General features: G+C 37.3%; 2 protein-coding genes across 6 annotated transcripts; both read right to left on the reverse strand.

Moving 5' to 3' along the window:
* Nucleotides 1–336: 336 nt before the first annotated feature.
* On the reverse strand, nucleotides 337–4,504 carry LOC117906664 (LEAF RUST 10 DISEASE-RESISTANCE LOCUS RECEPTOR-LIKE PROTEIN KINASE-like 1.1). 3 transcript variants are annotated; one of them, XM_034819982.1, is made up of 4 exons: nucleotides 4,255–4,504; nucleotides 2,276–2,311; nucleotides 1,659–1,910; nucleotides 337–1,514 (listed from the first exon to the last, which is right to left on the reverse strand). In XM_034819982.1, exons 1-4 carry the CDS (start codon nucleotides 4,385–4,387, stop codon nucleotides 544–546), a joined length of 1,392 nt encoding a protein of 463 aa, XP_034675873.1. In that variant the 5' UTR covers nucleotides 4,388–4,504; the 3' UTR covers nucleotides 337–543. The 3 variants fall into 3 exon arrangements, with proteins under 3 accessions (XP_034675873.1, XP_034675721.1, XP_034675792.1); XM_034819830.1 differs by lacking the exon at nucleotides 4,255–4,504 and adding an exon at nucleotides 2,619–4,165; XM_034819901.1 differs by lacking the exon at nucleotides 4,255–4,504 and adding an exon at nucleotides 3,060–4,160.
* A 2,204-nt stretch (nucleotides 4,505–6,708) lies between these two features.
* LOC117917673 (LEAF RUST 10 DISEASE-RESISTANCE LOCUS RECEPTOR-LIKE PROTEIN KINASE-like 1.1) lies at nucleotides 6,709–25,385 on the reverse strand. 3 transcript variants are annotated; one of them, XM_034834042.1, is made up of 5 exons: nucleotides 9,292–14,668; nucleotides 9,030–9,099; nucleotides 8,670–8,705; nucleotides 8,053–8,304; nucleotides 6,709–7,909 (listed from the first exon to the last, which is right to left on the reverse strand). In XM_034834042.1, the coding sequence occupies exons 1-5, from the start codon at nucleotides 9,715–9,717 to the stop codon at nucleotides 6,939–6,941; spliced, it is 1,755 nt and encodes a 584-aa protein (XP_034689933.1). In that variant the 5' UTR covers nucleotides 9,718–14,668; the 3' UTR covers nucleotides 6,709–6,938. The 3 variants fall into 3 exon arrangements, with proteins under 3 accessions (XP_034689933.1, XP_034689925.1, XP_034689917.1); XM_034834034.1 differs by lacking the exons at nucleotides 9,030–9,099; nucleotides 9,292–14,668 and adding an exon at nucleotides 24,620–25,385; XM_034834026.1 differs by lacking the exons at nucleotides 9,030–9,099; nucleotides 9,292–14,668 and adding an exon at nucleotides 14,675–15,709.
* Nucleotides 25,386–26,974: the final 1,589 nt, after the last annotated feature.

A 26,974-nucleotide genomic window follows, 5' to 3' on the forward strand; every position in this document is an offset into this window, starting at 1 on the left:
GTAATTATATTATTTTTGTTACTTCACTTCATATTATTTATAGATTTAAAAAACCTATGAACTTAAATATTTTGTGTTATTAAAAATTATTTTTAAAATTTAAGGTAATATAAATTTCTTAGTGCTTTAACTTGTAAGATAAATATCACTATATTTTATATAAAAATTATTGTTATTATTATTTTAAGTTAAAAAAAAAGACATATCCAAACATCATCTAAATTATAAGAAAGGATCTAAAAACTAAATTTCTAATTATATAACTAGATCGATGATTCCGTATTCTAATCACAATCACAAGACAGACCAAAACTAGCAAAATCAAAACTGGGCATATCAATGGCAGCTTCTTTAACTTGGTATATTCCCCTCAGACCTTAAATCCAGTAGACAATGAATCTGAGATTCATCTCTGGTACATGGACAACAAAACAAAGATAGGAAGATGAGAAAGAACATTAACCCTTTCATTTACATCTGGTCACATGTTTCACATATTTTTAGCATCTCCTTCGGAAAATAAGCAAAATACTAAGGGAAACGTTAAGCACTGGCGCTTGGTGTAGTAGACCTACTGGGCCATTGAGCGATCACAGTATCTGGTGATGGCATCAGCTGGACACTTTTCAACAACCCCACTTCATCACAATCTGGTGAAGGTGATGGCGGCTTACGCATCGAAGATCCAAAACTGTCCGCTGCTGTGTCCATGTTCTCCAATTCATGCTTGTCACTCTCAATTTCCTTCAAAATCTCCAAGACTTCATCCATGGAAGGCCTCATTTCCTTATCAGGTTGCAGACAGCGAAAGGCCAATTCTGCCACCAGAGTAGTCATCCTATTAACCGCAAGATCTGAATTGAATCCAAGATGCGGGTCTATCAGCTCGTGAAATGCACATTTTTGTATCTTGTTTATAGCGTAGTTAGACAAATTGATCTCATGCCTGTGCCTACTAATGTCTACAGCAGGCAGTGATGATATGAGTTCAATAAGGACAACCCCAAAGCTGTAAACATCGCTCTTATCTGTAAGCTGGTAACATTGGTGATATTCTGGATCAACATAGCCGGGAGTCCCTTGTGGAGCGGTTGAGACATGAGTAACATCGGTGGGGAAGAGTCGTGAAAGCCCGAAATCTGCGACTTTAACACAGAAACTATTGTCTAGGAGAATGTTGTTAGTTTTCACGTCCCGGTGTACAACATCAGAAGCATGGAGATAACTTAATGCGGTGGCAGTTTCTATGGCAATACTCAATCGGATAGGCCATGTGAGTAAGCCTGAATCTGCTCGATCCCCGTGGAGATGATCAGCGACTGTGCCATTGGGAATAAATTCGTAAACCAGAAGGAGTTCACGGCTGTGGCGTGAGGTGCAGCCGTAAAGGGAGACAAGATTCCGGTGGCGTAAACGAGTGAGGATTTTAACTTCATTCATGAACTGTTCAACCCGCCTGTAATTGTTCTCGTATAGGCGCTTGACAGCAACCTCTCGCCCATCTCGCAGTTGTCCTATTTGACAAAGATCAAAGAATAGCCTCTTTAAAAGGGTGACAAATTTGTCGTTTAGGAGTTTTTTTTTTTTTTTTTTTGGCTAAGCATTTTCCTAGTGATTAGGAAAATTATTAACAGAATCACAGTTGTCCATCACCTTACCATGGTATACAGTTCCAAAACCTCCATCTCCAATTTCTCTATCAGGGTCAAAATAATTAGTGGCTTCTTCAAGTTCAGTGTAGGGGAAAATGGGGATGCCAAAATACGCCCCCGTTATTTCCAACTCTGATTTTGAAGAGGGATCTGAAGAAGTGTTCCTTGAGAGGAAAGTTGGAGCATACTCCCTCTTATGGCTCTGCCAGATGATAAAGAAACAAATTATTAAGATGGTAATGCTTCCAGCACTGATACCTGCGGTGGGCAAAAAAGGCTGGTCAAACTTGATGTCAACTACATTAATGCTAAAAGATTTTTCACTAAGGACATAAGGAAATATATACATAGACGAATTAGATGTTAACAAGATCATGTTTAAAGATCTTATTGGAAATCGATTCTGTATTGTTTAACCACAAAGAAGATGGTGAGATATTGAAATTTGATCATAATTGAAATCCCCAATTAAAGAAAAAACTCCTTATATTTAACAGATAAACTCATTTCAAATGCTATAAAGTGCAATAGATTAAGGATTAATCGGCTTCAGCTGGTGTCTAAACACATGCAGAGAACAAATATTTTTTATCTACAAGAATATGGTGAAAGAAGTATATTACCTAATCCTAGGGCTAGCTTCAGTCGCTTTTCATTCCCTGCAAGACAAATAACAAATTGCAACAATGTTAGTTTAAACAGTAAACATTGTATTAATCTACATCATATTGGTATTCTCCAGAACATTAAAGAGTACACTCATAAAAAGAAGAGTCAAAACCTGTTTCTACAAATCTAATATAGATTACATTGCACAAACATCAATTTTCTCATACCAGAGCCCTACCGTTAGAAGAGGGGAATTCATGCTACATACCTAGCAGTAGGTTATGTAAATGCATAAAAAAAAAAAAAAAAAGGAAAAAAAAAAACGAAAGAGGAGATATTGTTATATGTGTTGTGCACCTTTTACATGTGCACAATGGAATTTTCCCTTTCCATCATCTTGGCATTGGCCTGTTCGATGGTGACAACGCCAACAGCCTGGGGACACAAGCACTTGAAGAGTGATATCAGAAGTCAACAGGGGAAACAGATCAGCGATATCTAAATTCATGTTTACTGGATACTGGATAATTGAACAGTGAGGTGGAGGTGGAGGTGGAGGAATGGAAGTATTTGGTTGATTATAGTAGATGATGAAGTCATGACATCTGGTATAATTATACTCTGTAATAGGGTCAATATTGTGATTACGGTGGCATTTGAACAGGGTCAGTACAGTTAGGGTGGGTACTGGTGCGAAAGAAACGGAAGGAGAAAGGGAAGAAGTTGCGGTTAGAGTGGGTACTGGTGTGAAAGAAACAGAAGGAGAAAGGGAAGAAGTTAAGTTGTCGATGAATTTACATATGTTGCGTTGCAAGTACTCTTTAAGCAAATCATCTTGAATTACAATGGTATCAGCCTGAGAGATGTTTTTCACCCCAAAATATCTTCCGCCCCTTTCCAGTTGGATCCGTGGAAGCTCTTCAGTACATCGTTCTATTGTGCACAATCCGCATTCTGAGTTTGTTTCATTTTTGAAGGGAAAGTGAAGTCGGCCCAGTTTTTCACAGTCAAAGGGTGGACAAGTTGGAGGCTGTTTCCTTTCTTCTTCAGCAGAAGAAAGAAGCACAGAGTGAGAGAGAAGAAATAGAACTAGAAAAGAAACAGATCCCATGCGAAATCCCCAATTCAACAATAAAAGCATTGGCACTATACCGACGGCAACAGGGTAATCCTCCTCTCCCTTTAAACCATGTTTTCTCTCTTTTATCTGCTTAGCACGGCAGTTGACTTGGAAATAAGATACAAGAAGACTTGGGAAAGAGACTTTCTACAGGATGGGCCAAGAGTCTCTGCTAGCCCATGTGAAAGGAGTTTCCAACTCACCTTCTCCATTGCTTAGAAAGACTTGACTTAGTACAGCGCTTAATGTTCAAAATCATGACAGTATTTAACAAAATCATGAGGACATAAAAAAAATATTGGTCTTGTGAGCAAAAGTAGGAGACGGGGTAAAGGGAAAAGAGAAAACATGATGGGTCATAGATTAATGGGTACTTTGGTAGTCCCTCGATATCAGGGACCCTTTCCTGGGGTCAAGGGTAGGTGCGTTGTGAGAGGAATTCTAGTCTTCATATGTTTGACACTGGCTACGGCTTTTCCTTAGTTTCAGGGATTCACACCGCCCTTTTCTATGGATCAAAATAAAGCTAAAAGATAGCATACGGTCCAATGTCAGGTTGGTCCGCTTGCTTATTACCCCAGAACAAGGAAACGGTTAAAATAAGCCATAAGACATGAGAACTAAAACCAAAACAGCCTACAAGGAATGAAGAAACCTTCCTGTTCTCCTCATTTCGTAGAGCACATAATTTGCAAAAACTTAGTAAAAGAACCAGACAGAAAATAAAAGTTAGAAAAGGCAGTCAGTCATTCTTTGCCTCGCCATCATTGCAATGTGTGGTATGAGGTCGATCAGGACAAAAACATACGGCATCATTATTTTCATCAAATCAGCAACGACCACCACTTGATTGACACTCAACGCAGTTAATACCAGTCCATTCAAGACTAAATCCATTCTTCAATAACTCCATGTAGTCCATAGCCTCCACCGTTTGATTATACTGCCTTCCCTCCCAATCCACTGGTGTGTGCACGTACCTCTCACAGGTCATCTCTTCAGCCATTTTTATGGAGTTCCAATTCTGATACCCAGTGTTCAAAACGGCAACAGAATAATTTGTGGCAGTGGAAGCACAAGTGACTGGAGAATGTGCGTAAAGAAGAGGTACCCGTTTGGTGCAATTATAAAATAAAATAAGATCAGCAAACTTGGCGAAAAGCCGATAGAAGAAGCATCAAACGCCAAAAAAAAAAAAAAAATGTTGAGGGGCAACACAAGAGGTGTTAACCACTTCCTTGTTGACCAACCGAAATGATTGGATCTCATAAAAGACATCTTCAATGAAGTAATCACTTCTGGATATTCTAAAGAGAAGCTTATTTTCTTCACAAAAATTCCAAAGCTTGGGTAGCCACAGAAGTCTATTTCAGTATCATAGATATAAAACGGGTAGCTTATGTTTGGACCACTCCCACAGTTCTTAGGTTTGCAAGCTTCATGATTGTGGTCAACCGGTGCATATGACTCCGCTACAAAGGTGCTAATGAGGATACTGTTCCCAACATAGAACAAGTAGTATAGACACATATGGATGGAGATTGTTGGAGAACAAGGAACCTAGAGAAAAAGGAACTATGAAGGCGTGCCACGTGAAGAGTAACCCAGAGTGACATTTACAAGTCACCTTCAATGATTCATAAATCTCTCTCCATTGGGTGTTTAATTTGACTGGATTTGCAATGCTTCATCTAGACTTCAAATATTCTACAGAATCTACGGGCCTTAAACACTCTCTTTTCAAAGAGGATTTACAATATGTATAATATTGCAAACTAAATATATAAAACGCGTGATGTCTTCGTCCGGAAAAGCCCTTAGTTGGACAGCAGACATTAGACTCTATGTGACTTGTACTCTTCCCAAACAACAAACGATAATGACAAAAACTATGGAATTTATATATAACTCGAAATTTCTTGGGAGGACTGAGGAGGAGAAGTGTCCAATGCAAGTTGAAGTTTCCATAACTTATTGCATGCCTTTGGAGTTGCAGAACACACTTTTGGTCAAGGTCTTCCCCTGCCTAGCTGGTTATGAGAAAAGACACCTTCATTTAGGTTAATGGATGGATTTGGACTTTGGCCCTGGGATTGGAAATATCATGATTCTTTTATTTAATTTTTTAAATTTAATTATTAACACTTAAAATTAAGGAGGCCGTTTCTAGATTTCAACAAAATCCTCTTACTCATATTTTATTCTGATCATTGTCCCGGACTCTTTACATTCCAAATCACATTTTCTTTTTAAATATTACACTATTGGATAGAATCATCGCCCTGGTCCCTATGGCCATCATTTCATGTCACCTTGAGCAAGATAAGCATATACTAGTACAAATGCAGAATAATTTTCAAGATTTTTGTTAGAAGTTTGGTATTCAATAACTGTGTTACTAAATCACATTCTTCAAATTATTTTATTGGGACAATCATTAATTCTGTTCAAAATTTACTAATTTCTAATATTTTTTTTCTTTTCTTATGAGTAAGACAACTTATATTTGATAATGAGATTAAGACAATCTTTCAATTAACAGTTTCTAATTAACAAAATTCAACCGTAAACTCGAGTCCATGATATCTCCCTAACAATTAAATAATTTAATAGATATAATCTATAAGACAATCGCCATTTGATTCAATTATAATGTTAAGACCAGTTGTATTTCTTAGGTAGGGAATCATACGATAAGATTGCATATAATACTTCCTTATGCATAGGAATATGTTTTAGCCTTGGAATGCTTACCTTTATTTTAGTGTGTATAGGTTATTAAAATATCCACGTGAGCTTCACAACTAATATAAAATTTTGAGTCATAAATATTATTCACTCTAAGCCCAAAAGGGTATCTGGCTATTTGATCCAGTAATCTTATGAGACACAATGCAACTGCATATTTGTAGAGGGGATGATTATAATATTTCACACTGAATGGGAAAAAAGTTTTTAATTCTATATATGTATAGACTCTTCTAAACCATATAGATGAATTTTAAAGTAGTGATTATATTCTTTTTGTTGTTTCACTTCATATTATTTATATATTTAAAAAACATATGAACTTAAATATTTTGTGTTATTAAAAATTATTTTTAAAATTTTAGGTAATATAAATTTCTTAATACTTTAACTTGTAAGATAAGTATCACTATATTTTATATAAAAATTATTGTTATTATTATTTTAAGTTAAAAAAAAAAAAAAAGACATCCAAACATCATCTTAAATTATAAGAAAGGATCTAAAAACTAAAGTTTTAATTATATAACTAGATTGATGATTCCGTATTCTAATCACAATCACAAGACAGGCCAAAACTAGCAAAATCAAAACTGGGCATAGCAATGGCAGCTTCTTTAACTTGGTATATTCCCCTCAGACCTTAAATCCAGTAGACAATGAATCTGAGATTCATCTCTGGTACATGGACAACAAAACAAAGATAGGAAGATGAGAAAGAACATTAACCCTTTCATTTACATCTGGTTACATGTTTCACATATCGTTAGCATCCCCATCGGAAAATAAGCAAAATACTAAGGGAAACGTTAAGCACTGGCGCTTGGTGTAGTAGACCTACTGGGCCATTGAGCGATCACAGTATCTGGTGATGGCATCAGCTGGACACTTTTCAACAACCCCACTTCATCACAATCTGGTGAAGGTGATGGCGGCTTACGCTTCGAGGATCCAACACTGTCCGCTGCTGTGTCCATGTTCTCCAATTCATGCTTGTCACTCTCAATTTCCTTCAAAATCTCCAAGACTTCATCCATGGAAGGCCTCATTTCCTTATCAGGTTGCAGACAGCGAAAGGCCAATTCTGCCACCAGAGTAGTCATCCTGTTAACCGCAAGATCTGAATCAAATCCAAGATGCGGGTCTATCAGCTCGTGAAATGCACATTTTTGTATCTTGTTTATAGCGTAGTTAGACAAATTGATCTCATGCCTGTGCCTACTAATGTCTACAGCAGGCAGTGATGATATGAGTTCAATAAGGACAACCCCAAAGCTGTAAACATCGCTCTTATCTGTAAGCTGGTAACATTGGTGATATTCTGGATCAACATAGCCGGGAGTCCCTTGTGGAGCGGTTGAGACATGGGTAACATCGGTGGGGAAGAGTCGTGAAAGCCCGAAATCTGCGACTTTAACACAGAAACTATTGTCTAGGAGAATGTTGGTAGTTTTCACGTCCCGGTGTACAACATCAGAAGCATGGAGATAACATAATGCGGTGGCAGTTTCTATGGCAATACTCAATCGGATAGGCCATGTGAGTAAGCCTGAATCTGCTCGATTCCCGTGGAGATGATCAGCGACTGTTCCATTGGGAATAAATTCGTAAACCAGAAGGAGTTCACGGCTGTGGCGTGAGGTGCAGCCGTAAAGGGAGACAAGATTCCGGTGGCGCAAACGAGTGAGGATTTTAACTTCATTCATGAACTGTTCAACCCGCCTGTAATTGTTCTCGTATAGGCGCTTGACAGCAACCTCTCGCCCATCTCGCAGTTGTCCTATTTGACAAAGATCAAAGAATAGCCTCTTTAAAAGGGTGACAAATTTGTCGTTTAGGAGTTTTTTTTTTTTTTTTTTGGCTAAGCATTTTCCTAGTGATTAGGAAAATTATTAACAGAATCACAGTTGTCCATCACCTTACCATGGTATACAGTTCCAAAACCTCCATCTCCAATTTCTCTATCAGGGTCAAAATAATTAGTGGCTTCTTCAAGTTCAGTGTAGGGAAAAATGGGGATGCCAAAATACGCCCCCGTTATTTCCAACTCTGATTTTGAAGAGGGATCTGAAGAAGTGTTCCTTGAGAGGAAAGTTGGAGCATACTTCCTCTTATGGCACTGCCAGATGATAAAGAAACAAATTATTAAGATGGTAATGCTTCCAGCACTGATACCTGCAGTGGGCAAAAAAGGCTGGTCAAACTTGATGTCAACTACATTAATGCTAAAAGATTTTTCACTAAGGACATGAGGAAACATATACATAGACAAATTAGATGTTAACAAGATCATGTTTAAAGATCTTATTGGAAATCGATTCTGTATTGTTTAATCACAAAGAAGATGGTGAGAAATTGAAATATGATCATAATTGAAATCCCCAATTAAAGAAAAAACTCCTTATATTTAACAGATAAACTCATTTCAAATGCTATAAAGTGCAATAGATTAAGGATTAATCGGCTTCAGCTGGTGTCCAAACACATGCAGAGAACAAATATTTTTTATCTACAAGAATATGGTGAAAGAAGTATATTACCTAATCCTAGGGCTAGCTTCAGTCGCTTTTCATTCCCTGCAAGACAAATAACAAATTGCAACAATGTTAGTTTAAACAATAAGCATTGTATTGATCTACATTATATTGGTATTCTCTAGAACATGAAAGAGTACACTCATAGAAAGAAGAGTCAAAACCTGTTTCTGCAAATCTAATATAGATTACATTGCACAAACATCAATTTTCTCATGCCAGAGCCCTACAATTAGAAGAGAGGAATTCACACTACATACCTAGCAGCTGATGAATGCAAAAGACAAAAACAAAACAAAACAAAAAAACAAGAATAAAGGAAACGCCAAAAAAAAAAAAGAGGAGAGATTGTTATGTGTTGTGCACCTTTTACATGTGCACACTTGAATTTTCCCTTTTTATCATCTTGGCATTGGCCTCCTCTAGGCGACAGTCCCTACAGTGTTTGGACACATGCACTTTAAGAGTGATATCAGAGGTCAACAGGGGAAACAGGTTAGCTATATCTAAACTCATGTTTACTGGATACTGAATAATTGAACAGTGGGGTGGAGGTGGAGGAATGGAAGTATGATTTAGATGATTATAGTGGATAATGAAGTCAAGAAAACTGGTATAGGGTGCGTACGGGTATGAAGGAAATGGAAGGAGAAAGGGAAGAAGTTATGTTGTTGATGAAGTCACATCTGCGGCGTTTCAACTGCCCTTGAAGCTGCTGATCTTGAATTACTATCGTACCAGCCTGAGAGATGTTTTTCACCCCAAAATATCTTCCTCCCCTTTCCAGTTGGATCCATGGAAGCTCTTCAGTACATCTTGTTACCGTGCACAATCCGCATTCTGAGTTTGTTTCATTGTTGAAGGGAAAATGAAGCCAGCCCAGTTTTTCACAGTCGAAGCGTGGACAACTTGGAGGGTGTTTCCATTCTTCTTCTTCAGGAGGGTGCTTCCTTTCTTCTTCAGTGGAAGGAGGGTGTTTCCTTTCTTCTTCAGCAAAAGAAAGAAGCACAGAAAGAGAGAGAAGAAATAGAACAAGAAAATAAACAAAACCCATGCGCAATCCCCAATTCAACTACAAAAGCATTGGCACCATACCAACAGCAGGTACGAATTATCTGACATAAACAAGGTAATCCTCCTCTCCCTTTAAACCAAGTTTTCTCTCTTTTATCTGCTTAGCACGGCAGTCGACTTAGAAATGAGATACTTTCTACGGGATGGGCCAGGAGTCTTTTGTAGCCCATGTGAAATAGGCCATCATTTTCCATTGGCCTACAAATAGACACCCCAATCCTCAATGGGAGCTTCCAACTCACCTTCTACATTGCTTAGCAAGACTTGACTTGCTGCAGCTCTTAATGTTCAAAATCAGGACATCGAAACAGAGTGGCAAGAGGTCTTGGGAAAGAGACTTTCTATGGGATGGGCCAAGAGTCTTTTGTAGCCCATGTGAAATAGGCCATCATTTTCCATTGGCCAACAAATAGACACCCCAATCCACAATGGGAGTTTCCAACTCACCTTCTACATTGCTTAGAAAGACTTGACTTGCTGCAGCTCTTAATGTTCAAAATCAGGACATAAAAACAGAGTGGTCTTGTGGAGCAAAAGTAGAAGACGAGGTAAAGGGAAAAGAGAAAACATGATAGGTCATGGATTAATGGGTACTTAGGCAGTCCCTCAATATCAGGTAACCCTTTCCCGCGGCAAGGATAGGCGCATGTGCGAGGAAGTCTAGTCTTGATATGCTTGACACTCGGGCCATGGCTTTTCCTTAGTTTCAGGGATTCACACCTCCCTTTTCTGTGGATCAAAATAAAGCTCAAAGATAGTGCACAGCTTCAACGACAGGTTGGTCCACTTGCTTATTACCCCAGAACAAGGAAAGGGTTCAAATAAGCCATAAGGCATGAGAACTAAAACCAAACCAGCCTAGAAGGGATGAAGAAACCTTCATGTTCTCCTCATTTTGTAGAGAGGAGTGCGTAATTTGCAAAAATTTAGTAAAAGAATCAAACAGAAAATAAAAGTAAGAAAAGGCAGTCATCCTTTGCCTTTGCCTTACTGTCATTGCAATGTGTGGTATGAGGTCGATCAGGACAAAAACATACGGCTTCATTATTTTCATCAAACCCACAACGACCACCACTTAGTTGGCATTCAACGCAGTTAATACCAGTCCATTGAAGACTAAATCCATTCTTCAGTAACTCCATGTAGTCCATAGTCTCCACTGTTTGATTATACTGCCTTCTCTCCAAATCCACTGGTGCGCCCACGTGCCTCTCACAGGCCATCTCTTCAGCCATTTTAGTACAGTTCCAATCCTCAGACCCAGTGTTCAAAACGGCAACAGAATAATTTGTGGCAATGGAAGCGCAAATGACTGGAGAATGTGCTTAACCAAGAGGTACCCATTTTTTGCAATTATAAAATCAAATAAGATCACCAAACTTGGTGATAAATTTGAAGGAAGAACTATCAAAAGCAAAATAATGTTGAGCAGCAGCACAGAGGGTGTTAACCACTTCCACGTTGACCAACCGAAATGATTGGATCTCATAAGAGATAGTTTCAATGAAGTAATCATTTCTGGATGTTGTAAAAAGAGGCTTGTTTTCTTCACAAAGAATTCCAAAGCCTGGGTAACCACAGAAGTCTGTTTCGTTGTCATAGATATAAAACGGGTAGCTTAAGTTTGGGCCACTCCCACAGTTCTTAGGCTTGCAAGCTTCATACTTCGGGTCAACTGGTGCATATGACTCCGCTACAAAGGTGCAAATGAGGATACTGATCCCAACATAGAACAAGTAGTGTAGACCCATTTGGATGGACATTGTTGAAGAACAAGGAGCCGGGAGAAAAAGGGACTATAAAGGTGTGAAGAATAACCCAGAATGACATTTGCAAATCACCTTCAATGATTCAAAAATCTCTCTCCATTGGGTGTTTAATTTGACTGGATTTACAATGTTTCATCTAGAATTCAACTATTGTACAATATCTTTCGGCCATAAACCCTCTCTTTCCAAAAAGGATTTTTAATATGTATAATATTGCAAACTACATATATAAAACACATGATGTGTTCATCCGGAAAAGCCCTTTGGTTAGTTGGACCGGAGACATTAGACTCTATGTAACTTGCACTCATCCGAAACAATAAACAATAACGACAAAAACCATGGAATTTATATATAACTTGAAATTTTCTTGGGAGGACTGAGGAGGAGAATGGTCCCAGTAGAAGTTTCAATATCTCATAGCCTTGGAGCTGCAGAACTGACTTTTGGTCAAGGTCTTCCAAACCTAGCCGGTTATGAGAAAAGACACTTCCTTTTAGCTTAATGGGTGGATTTGGACTTTGGCCCTGGGATGGAGATATCATGATTCTTTTGTTTTATTTTTTTAATTCAATTATTAACACTTCAAATTAGGGTGTTTCTATATTTCAACTAAATGCTTTTACTCCTATTTTATTCCGAGTCCTAAAGTCTTTAATTTCTAAATCACATTTTATTTTTAAATATTACAGGAACAAATAGAATCATTTCCCCTAGGTTCCTCTAGTCATCATCTCATGTCACCTTAAGCATAATAAACATATATAACAGGACAAATGCAAAATAATTTTCGATATTTTTGTTAGAGGTTTGACATTCAATAATCGGCTTATTATTAAGGCCTTAATAAAATACATAAAACTCTCCTAAAATAATTTTCTCAAGCAATGGTAGGTAACATGCGATGGTCAAAGGATCCCACATATATGTTACTAAATCACATCCTTCAAATTATTTTGCTTGTACAATCATTAATTTCTATTCAAAATTTGCAAATTTCTATGAGCAAGACAATGCATATTTTATAATGAATTTAAGACACTTAATTTGATTAACAATGTTAAATCAACAAAGCCAACCATAAACTCCAATCCACAATATCTTCCCAGCAAATAAATAGTTCTTTAGATATAATCAATAAGACAATCGCCATTTGATTCAATGATAACATTAATACCAGTTGTGTTTCTTAGCAAGAGAATCATATGATATAATTGCATATAGTACTTCTTTATGGAGTCATTGGTAAACCCAATGGTATATGTTTCAGTCCTAGAATGTTCAGCTTTATTTTAGTGTGCATACCTTATTAAAATATCCGGTACATGAGCTTGACAACTAATATAAAATTTGAATCATAGTTTTAGTCATTAAATTGACCATAAGGTTTAAGTAACTTGTTTCCAATGTTGCGCTAGTTGTAAGCTATTTTTAAATCTCTATTTTCTACGTCTTATAAAATTTTTAAATTGGGGTGTTTGTTTTAACAATACTAATTATCCATACTCATTACTTCACAACTCCCCAGTGGAGATAGGGTGAGGGCAAGGATAAGGATAAGAACAAAAAGAAAAAGTTCATGCCCATAGATAAATCTTTCCTATAACATGATCTACATTAGGTGTGAGACTGTTCCCAAAAATAGCCCTCGGCACATTGATATAGAAAAAGGGCAATAGGAGACGTGTTGAATCTCCTTAACTGCTAAACTCTCTCAAGGTGGAAGTCATGTTCAAGACACTTGAGAATAGATGCCTAATATTTATGGAGGTAGCATTAACAGGTGCTCCATATGTCTGGTGATAAATACTAGTGCCACCATTTTCAAGGAAGACTAAAGTGATTCTAATAATGACAGGCACTAAGATTAACACAGCATTCATCTTTGACATGAAAATAAGGAGGGGTATTGAGTAGGGAGTGACATCTAGCTGCACCAAAGGGTGAGAGACCTAATTGCACTTCCAGTGAAACCAAGTTGATCACAGGAATGAGTTGATTGGAATAGAAATACTTAGGGAACTCCAAAAAGCGCCTAGAAGGGAAGCGGCGTGCTGCAAGCTAAGGCAGGAGACCTAGCAACACAACATATGTGTCACTCCATGATAAAGAGTAGAGCCAAGCAATCAACCGAAAGAACTTCTGGAGAGTAGAGCTTGTTGGGAGCCGACTGACAGTTTGTGGCAATTAATGGATTGGGTAGGGAAAATTAACGATTTTCCTTTTCTAGATTTTTCCAAGTAGTTCCGTGTGTTCCAAAACTTTGGAAATCTTTTGGCTTGAGACCCTTGGAATCTTGCTTTATATTAGCACTCTAGAATGTCGTGAAGAAATATTAAAATGATCCAAGTTACATACCCCACCTAAGAAACGTAGGAATCTGGGAACTTTTGAAATACTTACTATAAATAAGAGACGCTTTTTATTTAATCTCTTAGGAAGTAGCTTATACAGCAAAGTTCCCAGTATTATTACATCATCCTGTGTATCATTTGGTCCATAGACTCCATACATCAAATAGAACTTCTCCAGATAAGCCCATTAATGAAATGGTCAATGGAAGGTAGAGCCTGAGAATTTGTGCTACGAAGAAAACAATCCCCCAAGCCATGAATTTAGAATTCCACCAAATTATAGACTAGAATAGACCACACCAAATTCATGGGCAAGAATCTGGAGGCTCAGGGCGAATACGGCTAATGGTAAACCGAATATGTCCAAAGGGGCTGGCACCAGGCACCGCCCCAATCCTCGAAAAACATTGCGCCACGTGGGAAATAGCATTAACCCGCAGTGCAATGTGTAATTTGTTCTAACCTCACATCATTGACGAACCAACATTATTGATATGATAAATAGCCATATGTCATAAGCGATGGCAACTCATTTGATTTTTAAGAAAATAAAACTACTCCACAGGTTTGACCAGTCATCTTTTAACCTTGACCTTTTATTTTCTATTTTGGCCCCCCTCGCTTATGGAAGTTACCATTTCGCACTTTGCTTCTCCTTTCCTAGCTAGCGACGGTAATTAACCATAATGTGGAATTGACGTTGGTAGAGGTGAATGAGGATGGGGATGGGGATAGGGACAAGGACGATGAAACGAAATGTTGCAATCATTTTTCCGTCAATTTATAGAGAGAAAATAGAGAGAGGGGAACTTACTGGATACACACTGCTTAGCGTGAGGACGGTCGGGGCAGAAACACTTGAAATGGTAATCACTGATATTAAACCCACACTTGCCACCACTCCCCTCGCACACGCTACAGTCGCTTGCTCTCCATTTCAGCATGAACCCTCTTCTCACCAATTCCTCCCCAATTTCATTACTCCCATCATCTGCCTTCTCTTCAAAAGGCGCTTTTACCTGTCTTCCGCACTTCTCGGACGCCAGAACCCAGTTTGAATCTCCCTTAGACATTGCCAGAACCGGACTTGCTCCATCATCGCCAGAACAATTAATCTTGTAGCGTACTAGATTATCAGGCAATGGAGCTGAACAATTGGATAGAAAGAAGAAGAAGTCGGTGCCATCAGGATGAGCGAGTTCAAATTCTTCATTGGGAAGGAGTAGGTCGCGACCCAAAGGAAGGCAGCCATTTCCTAAGGCGTTTGAGACTCGAAGAGTCTGATTTTGGTAGGAAATTTGGTGGATGATGTAAGGGTTCTCGGATATGGTGAGAATTGTAGTGTTATGGAGACAGGAAACGTTGAACCCAAGGTAGCCACAGATAGGGTCTTGCAGGCCTTCAATATAAAAAGGGAAGCTTATATTTAAACCACCGCAGGTTCTGCTCAGGCTGCAGGTCTCGAAGTATGGATCCACGCATAGTGATTTTTCCAGTAGGAAGAAGAAAATGAAGATGGCGAGGTGCATCAGCAGCGATAAGGGTATTCTGGTGTGGATCATTTTTGGGGATCCTGAGGGTGAGGTTGAATACAGATAATGAAAGAAGACTGGAATAAAATTATAAAAATGTATGGAAAGAGAGATAATGTGTTTGACTTTATTTAAATTGTACTTAAATTTGACAGCATCTAGCGTCGTAGTTGGAGTGATCTAGGCTTCCCAAATGGGCTGTATCAGCCGCATATCTTGGACTGTTGAATTCATAGGCATCTTCTATATCGGGGCCGCGTTAAAAGAAGTCGTACCAATTGACCAATCTCAGCCCTTCAACCTTTTAGAAATCTTTGAATTGCTGTAACTCCATTTACAATGTATCAATACTTGAAAAGAGACTCTGAAGAGTAGAATATGGGTTGCCTTTATGACATTTATTTGGTTGGAAAAGTCTCATACGGCGGACATGGGGTTTCATTGTCCCATCAAAACACCAACTTGCAAACAAAAAACGCAGAACCTAATGGGTAATTTATTAATAAAATCATCCTCTTCTTAATTTACCTTAGACAATGAAAGTTTAGTGCGTTTATCAATATCAAAAGGGCATGTATCAAGTTTTTTCTCAAGCTATTGCCCAGTAAAAATGGCAAATTCTTCAAAATTCTGTGTTCATGGGCTGGGGTTGGAATCTCCAGGTTTCTAAAGAAATGATACCAAGCAAAATATCTCTCACCCGAGTCAAAAGGCCTCCACTAGCATAAGAGGAAAGACAATGCCCTCCACTTCCATCTCCATCTAACATGTTACTTTCGTAGGCACGCTCGAATGCCTCAACTGAAAGTCTTACAAACCATATTACTGTGGAATTACTCATAATTCTACTCCATTATTAAGGATGCCTTATGTACAGGGAAGTCATACACCATGTTATACTCAAGAAACTCAAATGAAGGATTCGGGAGGAGGCATCCTATATAAGAATTTCCTCAAGGATGTGAGACTATAATCAATAGAATTTGCAGCACAACAAAATACTTGGAGCATGAATCAGAAGCAAAAGGAGGTTGATCTCATTTCCTTGAATAGTATGCCCCTCATTAACCATCTTTGTTGATTCGATCGAGCATGTTTTTACAACAACTGATGCCCTGATTTTGATGTTTTACTAAGAGATAAATTGAGAATTAAAGGATGTTGACCTTGAATTGATTCAAATAAAGATGTCAATGGAAAATCGGTAGTCATAAAAAGTTTCAGTGGTCCATCTACCATAATTTGGCATCTTCGTGGGGCAACGTGGATTTAAAGAAGAGACTCAGAATGCATTGCCTTTATGTCTCTGTCAGCGCAGAATCACCATGTCCTTCAGCAGACTCTCAACCACTTGGAGCTGGTGAAGGAAGTGGGGAGCGGGGTCTAATTTTTTAGTACCGTAAATGCCCTTGCAAGTTTGGACCATTCTCTTAAGTGGTGAAAGATCTAACCTGTCTTCCGCAGTTGAATTAAAGCAGAAGGCTCATTCAATATTAGCTGACATGGAGCCATCTTCCCCCTATTTAGAAGTTTGTCATCAAATTGATTGTCAAAAGTTTAGGCCGCGAAAAAAGTAAAATCTTAGGCCAATGCAGACCAACCACAGGAAAGAAGTGTGGTAGTCTCCATCTTTTTTCTCTATTTTCCCTCCATTCTCTGAATCTTTAATCTCAACTTCTTCATGTTCCATTCTACTTAGTCCATAAGCAGGGCTTGAAGTCATTAACAAATTTAATTAAGTATTTTTGTCCAGTCAAATCACCATTGTTTTTTTCCTGTTCATATTAATTGTAATACCAAAACAGAGTTTGGCTTCTAGACCATTGACAAAGAACAAGGGAAAAGTCATCCCTTTCTCACTAATCACATCCATCAACTCAGTGGAACCATTTTCGACATCCTTTCACTCTGATTCTCTCATCCATCAAAACGTTTCCAACCTATGATAAACAATTACTGCTTAACATCTATACTACAGCCCTTTTGTCTAGAGCTTGAAGAAACTACATCAAATTCTGTACCAGAACAAAACCATGAAACCTGTTACACTTTCTTTAAGTGTACAGCATTCCGTTCCTATCAATCAGTCCTGCATTAGAGTTGGTAATTAAAGACATGAGATGATGCCAGCTTGAAGGTCTTGGTGTCTTCCAGGAAGCAGGCAGTGAGAAAGGGCATTGTCAACTTTGAAGCTCTAGCTTCAACCATATCGGTGGAAAGGGAGAAGGAAGTTTTACTAAAGGCAGCGAAAAGGATGACACCAGTTTCTAAATATTCATAGCATTGGAGGTGATGACGGCGGTGACCCACCATTATCCTAAACTTGGTCAAATGCTGCAATCTTGTCTGCATCTTTTCTCTGTCATCCATTGCCTTTCACTGCTTCCTGATATCACCAAGTAGCTTCACAATCTCTTGCTATACTTTCACACAACAATTCCAACTGTGGATCCTAATTATGCAACACTCCAGTGAGTAATGAGTAATCTCTAACCAAACGATCAAGTAATTGGTCCGTAACCACCACACTCTGATGCTTAAAGCAGCTTAAAAGCAAGTCATAGATGTAACTTCATTCACTTTCAGTAAGGTTACAACCAACAAAGCAGCTTAACCCAAATAAGACTCAAAACAAACTCATAAAGCACAGCTAAAAATAACATGATAAAACTCCCAAAGATTGGAAACACAACCAAATGCACTTCGCTATTGAAAACTCCCATGCCCGAAAAACATGTGGAGCCTCTCCATTATTTTCCTTTTTACCACTTCGTTTTATAGAAGACAGAAACAGAGTGTTCCATAACTCATTCAAAAAATGAAGTTTTGATTTTCATGGCTCTGGTATGGTTTTAGAAACTGGGGAAAGTATTGGTTATTCATTGCTTAGGCATGGATTTAGATACTAGGAATAGGAATAGGACTTGAGAGGTTTATGTAAGTATTCTTTCAAAAAATTGGATTGTAGATACCAGTAACTGGTGGGGTTCATCCCCATTATAACTATGGCAGGCAACCATGCTTTTCTCTTTCTTAAGAAACCAAAATTGTTGTCGTCTCTTCCCTTCAAATTCTTTTGCAGCCGCCACCGTGCGCCCAAGCCCTTTTTCACGCTAGTAAAATGTTACGATTTTTTCTTCGAATTAAAAACGGCCTAAATTCCCACCAATGGAGGCCATCTTCGGCCTTCAAAAATTTCCTATAAATACAAGCTACCAAGGATCATTTTTTCACTGAGAAACTTCCAACCACAGAGAGTTGTGCAGAAAAGTGAGAAAAGAGTGGCAAGTATCACACCAGGAAGAGTGTGAGAAAGAAAAATTAGTACTCCACAAAGAGAGTACTAAGTGATAAGATTGAGAGGATTGTGAGCATATCCTGAGGTGTATGAAACTCAAGTAAGGGCAATACTTAAGTAGTATTTTGTCCCAATTTCATAACATAGTGGATTCTTTTATTGGCTTTGCCTTGTGGAGGTTTCCCTCATTCTAAGGGTTTTACCACGTAATTTTTTCTTGCCACTTTATTTTCTATAAATTGGCACAGACATCCAAGTGCACCCTTATTTTCTATGGATTGGTACTGCCACCCATTTCCTCATTTAAATTTCTAAAGGTTGGAATAGCCACCCAGTTGCTTATTTAAATTTTTGAAGGTTGACATAGCCACCAACTTGCTCATTTAATTTCCTATGGATTGACATTACCACCCAATTACTAATTGATAATTATAGTGGATTGGCAAAGCCACCCAAATATTACTTCTTGTGATATTTAACAGGTCTCACGCATTCCCAACAACTAATATCAAATCATGGTTCGAAAGTTCAAGTTCAGGTGGAATCATGGCTGAAAATTATTCAAGAACCATGATTAAATTGACGGGTACAAATTACTCATTATGGAAATCCATGATGGAGGATCTCCTCAATTGTAAGGATTTATATGATCTTATTAAATGAGATAATGCCAAACCAAGTGAAATATCAAATGCAAATTGGAAGAAATCAAAGAAAAAGACATTGGGTGCTATTTGCCAGTGGGTGGATATTAGTCTTTACAACCATGTTGCCAAAGAGACGGATCCCTAAACTCTTTGGAAGAATTTGGAGAGCATGTACGAAACAAAGAACCCAAAAACAAAAATTTTCTTGATGTGGAAGCTAATGAATTTAAAGCTAAAGGAGAGATGATCAATTGTCGAACATCTGAATGATTTTGAAGGTTTGATTGCTTAATTATTTGTTGCATGCCTTTCTTTTGATGATGAGACCTAGGCATGCCTGTTATTCGGTTCATTGCCCAACAATTGGAATACTTTGGTGGTATCTTTGGGGAATTCAGCTCCACAAGGAAAAGTCACATTGGGCATGGTTAGAAATAGCCTATTCAATGAGAAAATTCGAAGGAAGGATTTGGTAGGTAATGACGCACATGCCCTTGTCACAAAGAACAAGGGTAGAAGTAGAAGCAAATACCCTTTGGGCAAAACAAATCAAGGGGTAGATCCAAGTCTAGAGAGAAGATGAAATGTTATCATTGTGGTAAACTAGGCCACATGAAAAGGAACTGTAAATTCCTAGAACAGGGAATAAACAAGAACCAGAAGCAAGCAAACAATAGGAATACCACTGCTACCATCTCTACCAGTGACAACGAAGTGGCCTTACTTTGCAACCAAGAAGATTGTTGTCATGTAGTAGATCAAGATGACGAGCTAATAATGGACTCGGCGACATCATACCACTGTGTCCCAAAAAGAGAATATTTCTCCACATACAAAGTGAGAAACTTTGGTGTTGTGAAAATGGGAAACATAAGTGTTTCTCAAACTGTAGGGATTGGCAACATCTACATACAGACAAGTACAAGGTGCACATTAACATTGAAATATATGTGACACATTCTAGATTTGCATCTGAACCTAATTTTTGTACATATGCTAGACAATAATGGATATAACCACTTTATTGGCAATGACAATTGGAAACTTACCAAGGGATCTTTGATGGTAACGTCAAGCAAATTATGTTGCTCATTGTACAAAACGCACGTGAAAGTGTGTAGAAGTCAACTAAATGCAGTTGAGGATGATGTTTCTCCAGATTTATGGCACACATGGCTAACACATATGAGTGAAAAAGGGTTACAATTTTTGGCCAAACAGTCTCTCATTCTATGGCTAGAGGCAAATCATTAATCCCTTGTGACTATTGTCTGTTTGGAAAGCGTCATAGAGTTTCATTCTAGAAGAATTCCAATCAAAAATTGGAGAAATTGAAATTAGTGTATTTTGATGTTTGTGGACCCATGGAAGCAAACTCGTTAGGAGGTAACAAATACTTTGTTACTTTTATTGATAATACTTCACGGAAGACATGGGTATACCTAATGCGTACAAAAAATCAGGTATTCCAGTATTTTAAACAATTTCATGCCATGGTAGAGAGAGAAACGGAAAATCCACTAAAGCGTCTTCAAACAAATAATGGGGGAGAGTACACCTCTAGAGAATTTAAAGAATATTTTTTAAAGCATGGAATCAAGCACAAGAAGATGATTCCTGGTATACCACAACACAACGGTGTTGCTAAATAGATGAATCGGACTATTGTGGAAAAAGTCTGATGTATTTCGAAAATGACTAAACTTCCTAAGTCATTTTGGGGTGAAGTTGTCAACACCGTCATTTACCTAATTAATAGATCACCATCGGTTCCTTTGGACTTTGATATTCTTAAGAGAGTTTGGACTGGAAAAAATGTTTCATACTCTCACTTGAAGGTGTTTAGATGTAGAGCATTTATGCATGTACTTAAGCAAAGATCAAAGCTAGATGATAAAGCAATTCCTTGCATCTTCGTTGAACATAGGGATAAGGAATTCGACTACAAGCTATGGGATCCAAAAAAGCAAAAGATAGTCAAAAGAAAGGACATCGTGTTTCACCAACATGAAACCATTGAAGATATGGAGAAAAATATGGGTGGTGTAAAACTCACATATAAAAGTGTTGCAGATTTAACACTAGGACAGACTTCATTGGCGGGTGCCACAGATGAAACAGAGATGTCAAGATCAGAATAAGAGATAAAAATTGAAAAACCAACCATTAGGGATGAGGAAAATGTAGATGACAAAAATACAGTAGGTGTTGATCAGGAGGAGCATACCCCTTCATTAGAAAAATGACCTTAATTGAGACGAACTACCAAAGAACATCGACCAGCTACAAATTATCCCAGTTTTGAGTATGTTTTAATTACTGATGAGGGGGAGCCTAAAAACTTCCAAGAAGTGTAGTCTCACAAAGACAAAGACTGTTGGATAAAAGTCATGCAAGAAGAGATGAATTCCTTATGAAATAACGATACATACGAGTTGATAGAACTACCAAAGAAGAGGAAAGCACTCAATAACAGATGGGTGTTCAAACTAAAGAAAAACGACGAGAAGCTACTGAAGTACAAGACTCGATTAGTGGTGAAAGGATTCAGTCAAAAGCAAAGTATTGACTTTGATGAAATATTTTCACATGTTGCAAAAATGTGTTCAATTCGAGTTATACTGGGATTGCAACATGTATGAATCTCGAATTGGAGCAACTTGATGTAAAGACTGCATTTTTGCATGGTGATCTTGATGAAAAGATTTTTTTGAAGCAACCAAAAGGCTTCAAGGTTAAAGGGAAGGAGAACATGGTCTGCATGTTAAAGAAAAGCATGTATGGACTAAAACAAGCGTCATGACAATGGCACAAGAAATTTGACTATTTCATGATGAGTTAGGAGTATAAGAAAACAGTTACAAATCCATGTGTATATGTCCGGAGATTCCTTAATGGTAAATTCATTATTCTTTTGTTATATCTTGATGATATGTTGATTGTTAGACAAGATGCAGACTATGATCTGTAAATTAAAAAGGGAATTGTCAAAGACATTTGACATGAAGGATTTGGGTACTACAAAGCATATCTCGAGGATGAAGATACTACAAGATAAAAAGACGGGCAAACTCTAGCTATCACAAGAGAGATATATTGAACGAATGCTAGAAATGTTCAATATGAAATATTTGAAGCCAATATTTACTTTTTTTGTTGGACATTTCAGATTAAGCAAGAACTCTTGTCCATCTATGAAGAAAGAAAAAGATGAAATGTTAGTCATTTCGTATTCATCGGTAATTGTAAGTTTGATGTACGCTATGGTGTATATACATCCAGATATTTCTCATGCAATAGGAGTCATGAGCAGATTTCTAGCAAATCCTAATAAGACACATTGAGAAGCAGTGAAATGGATCTTCAAATATCTCAAGAGAACCTCAAAGGTATGTCTAAGCTTTGGAGAATCAAAACCATTTCTTAAAGGGTATACAAATTCTGATATGGCTGGAGACCTAGATAATAGAAAATGTACTTCTAAATACTTATTTACATTTGCAGGGGGGCCAATATCATAACAGTCAAAGTTATAAAAGTGTGTTTCATTATCTACTACAGAGACAGAATACATAACAACTACTGAGACTGAGAAAGAGATGCTTTGGATGAAGAGGTTTCTTCAAGAGCTGGGTTTGAGACAAAAAGACTACATAGTATATTGTGACAATCAAAGTGCTATAGACTTAAGCAAGAACACTATGTACCATCCAAGGACAAAGTGCATAGATGTGAGATATCATTAGATTAGGAAGGTTATTGAAGAGCAACTATTCCAAGTAAGAAAGATCCACACAAATAAGAAAACTATTAATATGATGACGAAGGTCGTTACAAAAGAAAAAGTTGCATAATGTGTCAAGACGCCGGCATGGACTCCTATTAGAAGTTAGGAGATTTCTCACTTTCAGTTGATGCAGGGGTCTGAAGGGGGAGATTTGGTGAGGTTCATCCCCATTATAACTATGGCAGACAACCATGTTTTTCTCTTTCTTGAGAAACCAAAATTATTGTCATTTCTTCTTTTCAAATTTTTCTACAACCACCACCGTTTAAGCCCCTTTTTCATTCCAATAAAATGTTGTGATTTTTTCTTCCAATTAAAAACTACCTAAATTCCCACCAATTGAGGCCATCTTCGGCCTTCAAAATTTGCCTATAAATACAAGTTGCCAAGGATCATTTTTTCATAAAGAAACTTCCAACCATAGAGAGTTGTGCAAAAAAAAGAGAAAATAGTGGTGGGTATCACACCAGAGAAAGTGTGAGAAAGAAAAATTAATGTTCACAAAGAGAATACTGAATGATAAAATTGTGAGGATTGTGAGCATATCCCGAGGTGTGTGAAACTCAAGTAAGGGCAATACTTGAGTATGATTTTGTTCCAATTTTATCACATAGTGGATTCTTTTCTTGGCTTTGCCCCATGGAGGTTTCCCTCATTCTAAGGGTTTTACCACGTAAATTAGGTGTTTTTTTTTTCTTGCCACTTTATTTTTTGTAGATCCGCACAACCATCCAACCGCACCTTTATTTTCTGTAGATTGGCATTGTCACCCATTTACTCATTTAAATTTCTAAAGGTTGACATGGTCACCTAACTTGTTCATTTAATTTCCTATGAATTGGCATTATCACCCAATTACTAATTGATAATTATTATGGATTGGCAAAACCACCCAAATATTACTTGTAATATTTAACATGTCACACGCATTCCCAACAGTAACAAGGTGTGAGAATTTCATTTCAACACTCTCTTACAGAATTTCTCATATGCAAGTATTATGAACAAGGCTCAAGAGTCTTTCAGTCTTTTTTTTTTTTTTTTCCATTACATTTATAGTGAAACTTTCATTTGGTTAATCTCATTTTCTTGTGATTTTTATAATAAATGGCATTAAAGTCTGTGGTATCACATAAGCCATCAGTGAAAGTTTTTTATGGCATGTAACAAAGAATAGGGACAACCCAGAAAGCACGGTTTTAAAAATATTAATATTAACCTACAAACATAATAGATATCATATTGGTTCAAATTAGGGAAGGATGATTAAGCTCAACTCAACTTTAGATTGAATCCAAGTTTTTCGACCTAATCTGGATTGCTTTGCTTAAGCTTGTTGCCCGAGTTCCTATTTGCCTAATTTATATTGCTGTCCTATGACTAATAGTCTTACGCAGCTGTATGTACGCTATGTACAGTAAGAGTGCCTAACAAGGTTGAACCACAGCAATTAAGGATTTAGAAAAATAAAAGACTAAAGAGAAGGCATACGTACTTGCAAGGCAGTTTTGCGGGGGAGGATGATCCGAGCAGAAGCATGTGAACTCCTGAGAAGTCCAATTATGTCCGCAGCTCCCATTGGAATGAAGACGCGAGTAACAGTCTCCACCATCATCTTCGTATTCTAATTCAAACGGTTTACTGAAAACTTCTGACAATCGACGCACAACCTCAGCATAGCCATGCTGACCTTGAATTGCAATGCCGTCTTTGCTTAATTGAATGATACCCTTACCCTTCAGAATGGGGTCTTTTACACTGAAAACCTCATTAGCCATACCACTTTTGTCGCATGTAAATTTCTGGCCCAAATTTTCATTAGAAGAGCAATGGTATTCAAAAGAGCCATCTGAGCAATTGGGAACCTCACCATTAATGTCATCAGCAAGTTTCTTATCACAAGCATCATCTCGGCTGTGCGTACGCTCAACTTTCAGAGTACGCGTGTCTTGAGTGATGGACAAAATTCTGTACCATCCTGACATAATCTCTATCTCCAGCTGATTATTTTCGCACTTGATCGCCATTCCAGGACGACAACACTCTTTGATTCCATCCTCTGTCCAGAAAGGATGCTGGAATTTTTGTGATCCACAGTAAAACTGACTGCTACAATTCTCTTTGAAATGGTTATAGTCGGGAGATGAAGACACGGAAACCAGGACAAACATAGATACAGAGATGAAGAAGAGGAAGGAAGATGAGTGGAGCTGAGAAGGCATCATGAGAGAGCTTCAGAGTAGACAATATTGTGGGTTGACGGGTGATGAATATTTAAACAAGTTGGAGATTTAAAGCAACGAGATAAAGAGGGGAAATTTTTCTACAGGTAGATCTCAGCGGGGGGTTGGTAGATTTTTCCAAAACGCGATAGAAATATAAGTCACGATTTAGGACTTTTCAAATGAGAATTTTATTGGTGTTATGTCTCTGTCCCTCGGAACCATTCAAAATGAGAATTTTCTCTTCTAACTTGATCATAAACACACAACCTCAATACTAATGCCACTGACATCCTTACTGGACCTTGCAAAAGCAGTGTGAATCTTAGGCCACTCAAGGACACAGGTTTGGGATGGCATTGTCTTGTATTCAGTACATACACCAAAAGAAATGGACATGTGTCCTTTCAGCGTTGAATGTGTCGCATGGAAAATTTAATGCAAAGACGATTCTGTCGCAATTTTCCATTTTCCTTTGGAAAAAATGAAAAGAATGGTCCGCTGTCAATAGCATAATTTTTTACTTTGTTTACTTTGACTTTTAATCGATAAAGTTGTGTTTGGTTATAAAATAAATAAATAAATAAATAAATAAATATATATATAAAAGAAAATAACATAGAAAAATAAAAAGAAAGAAACATGAAAAAATAAAAGATAAATTTATAGGAAATATATTATTTTTATATATTATTTTAAATTCATTTAACATATTTTAATGTGTATATTTTTTATATTAAAATAAAAAAATATTTTTCTTAATATTTTCTCTCTTTTAATTTATTTTTAGAACCAACTATAATATATATTAAAAGAGTGAAAGTTAAATATTGTATTTTAACTTTCAAGGCTAAATAGAGTTTAAATGTCATGCCCCGTGAACCACTCCAATGGCTAAGAAATCCTATATATGTCTTGAGAGAACAAGACAAAGTCAAAGTCAAAGTAAACATTATCTTTGAAAAATGGTTGTTAAGTAGTTGATAACTTCAATCTTGAAAATTAATATAGTTATGAACAAATAATTATAAAGGGTTCAAATTCCTCTCCCTTTTTTTGTTGGAGTTGGGTTTCGGTGCTCAAGTAAGCAAACCCAACCCAATCCAACAAATAAGAAATGAAGGGAATAGTTTTTGTGATCTTTAAAATTTACTGTATTTTTCTTTGTGAAAACAAAAGTTAGGCATTTGTATTGTTGTAGAAATAGAGTTGTTCTCGTTTTTGGTAATTCCATTCACAATTTGGGGTGGAAAATTCGTCAGTGAAATGATTAATCTAGATTTTGGATATTTTAGAAAGTAATCTAAAACCTTATTTTCCCTCATTCTTTTACTTGAAGAAGTCTTTTTTTTATTCTTTTTTTTTTCTTAGTTGGTTTTGCCTAGCCCAAGTAGTATCATAAAAGATAATTCTTTTCCATCCTATTACTCAAAAAAGATATTTAGTTTTCTTTATTGGTTTTGCTTGGCCTGGTATCATGAAGGAGAATGGCTCAACTTAGGTGGGATGTACTAAAACCATATTGTAAGTACTCTAATCTTGGAGATATGCTAATACCAATATTACACAAGGTTTCCCATCACAATCAACCATTTATCAAAGGATTTCCATCATATATGAACTTTTCA

This window comes from Vitis riparia, chromosome 1 (genome assembly GCF_004353265.1).
Source record: "Vitis riparia cultivar Riparia Gloire de Montpellier isolate 1030 chromosome 1, EGFV_Vit.rip_1.0, whole genome shotgun sequence".
NCBI lineage: Eukaryota > Viridiplantae > Streptophyta > Magnoliopsida > Vitales > Vitaceae > Vitis > Vitis riparia.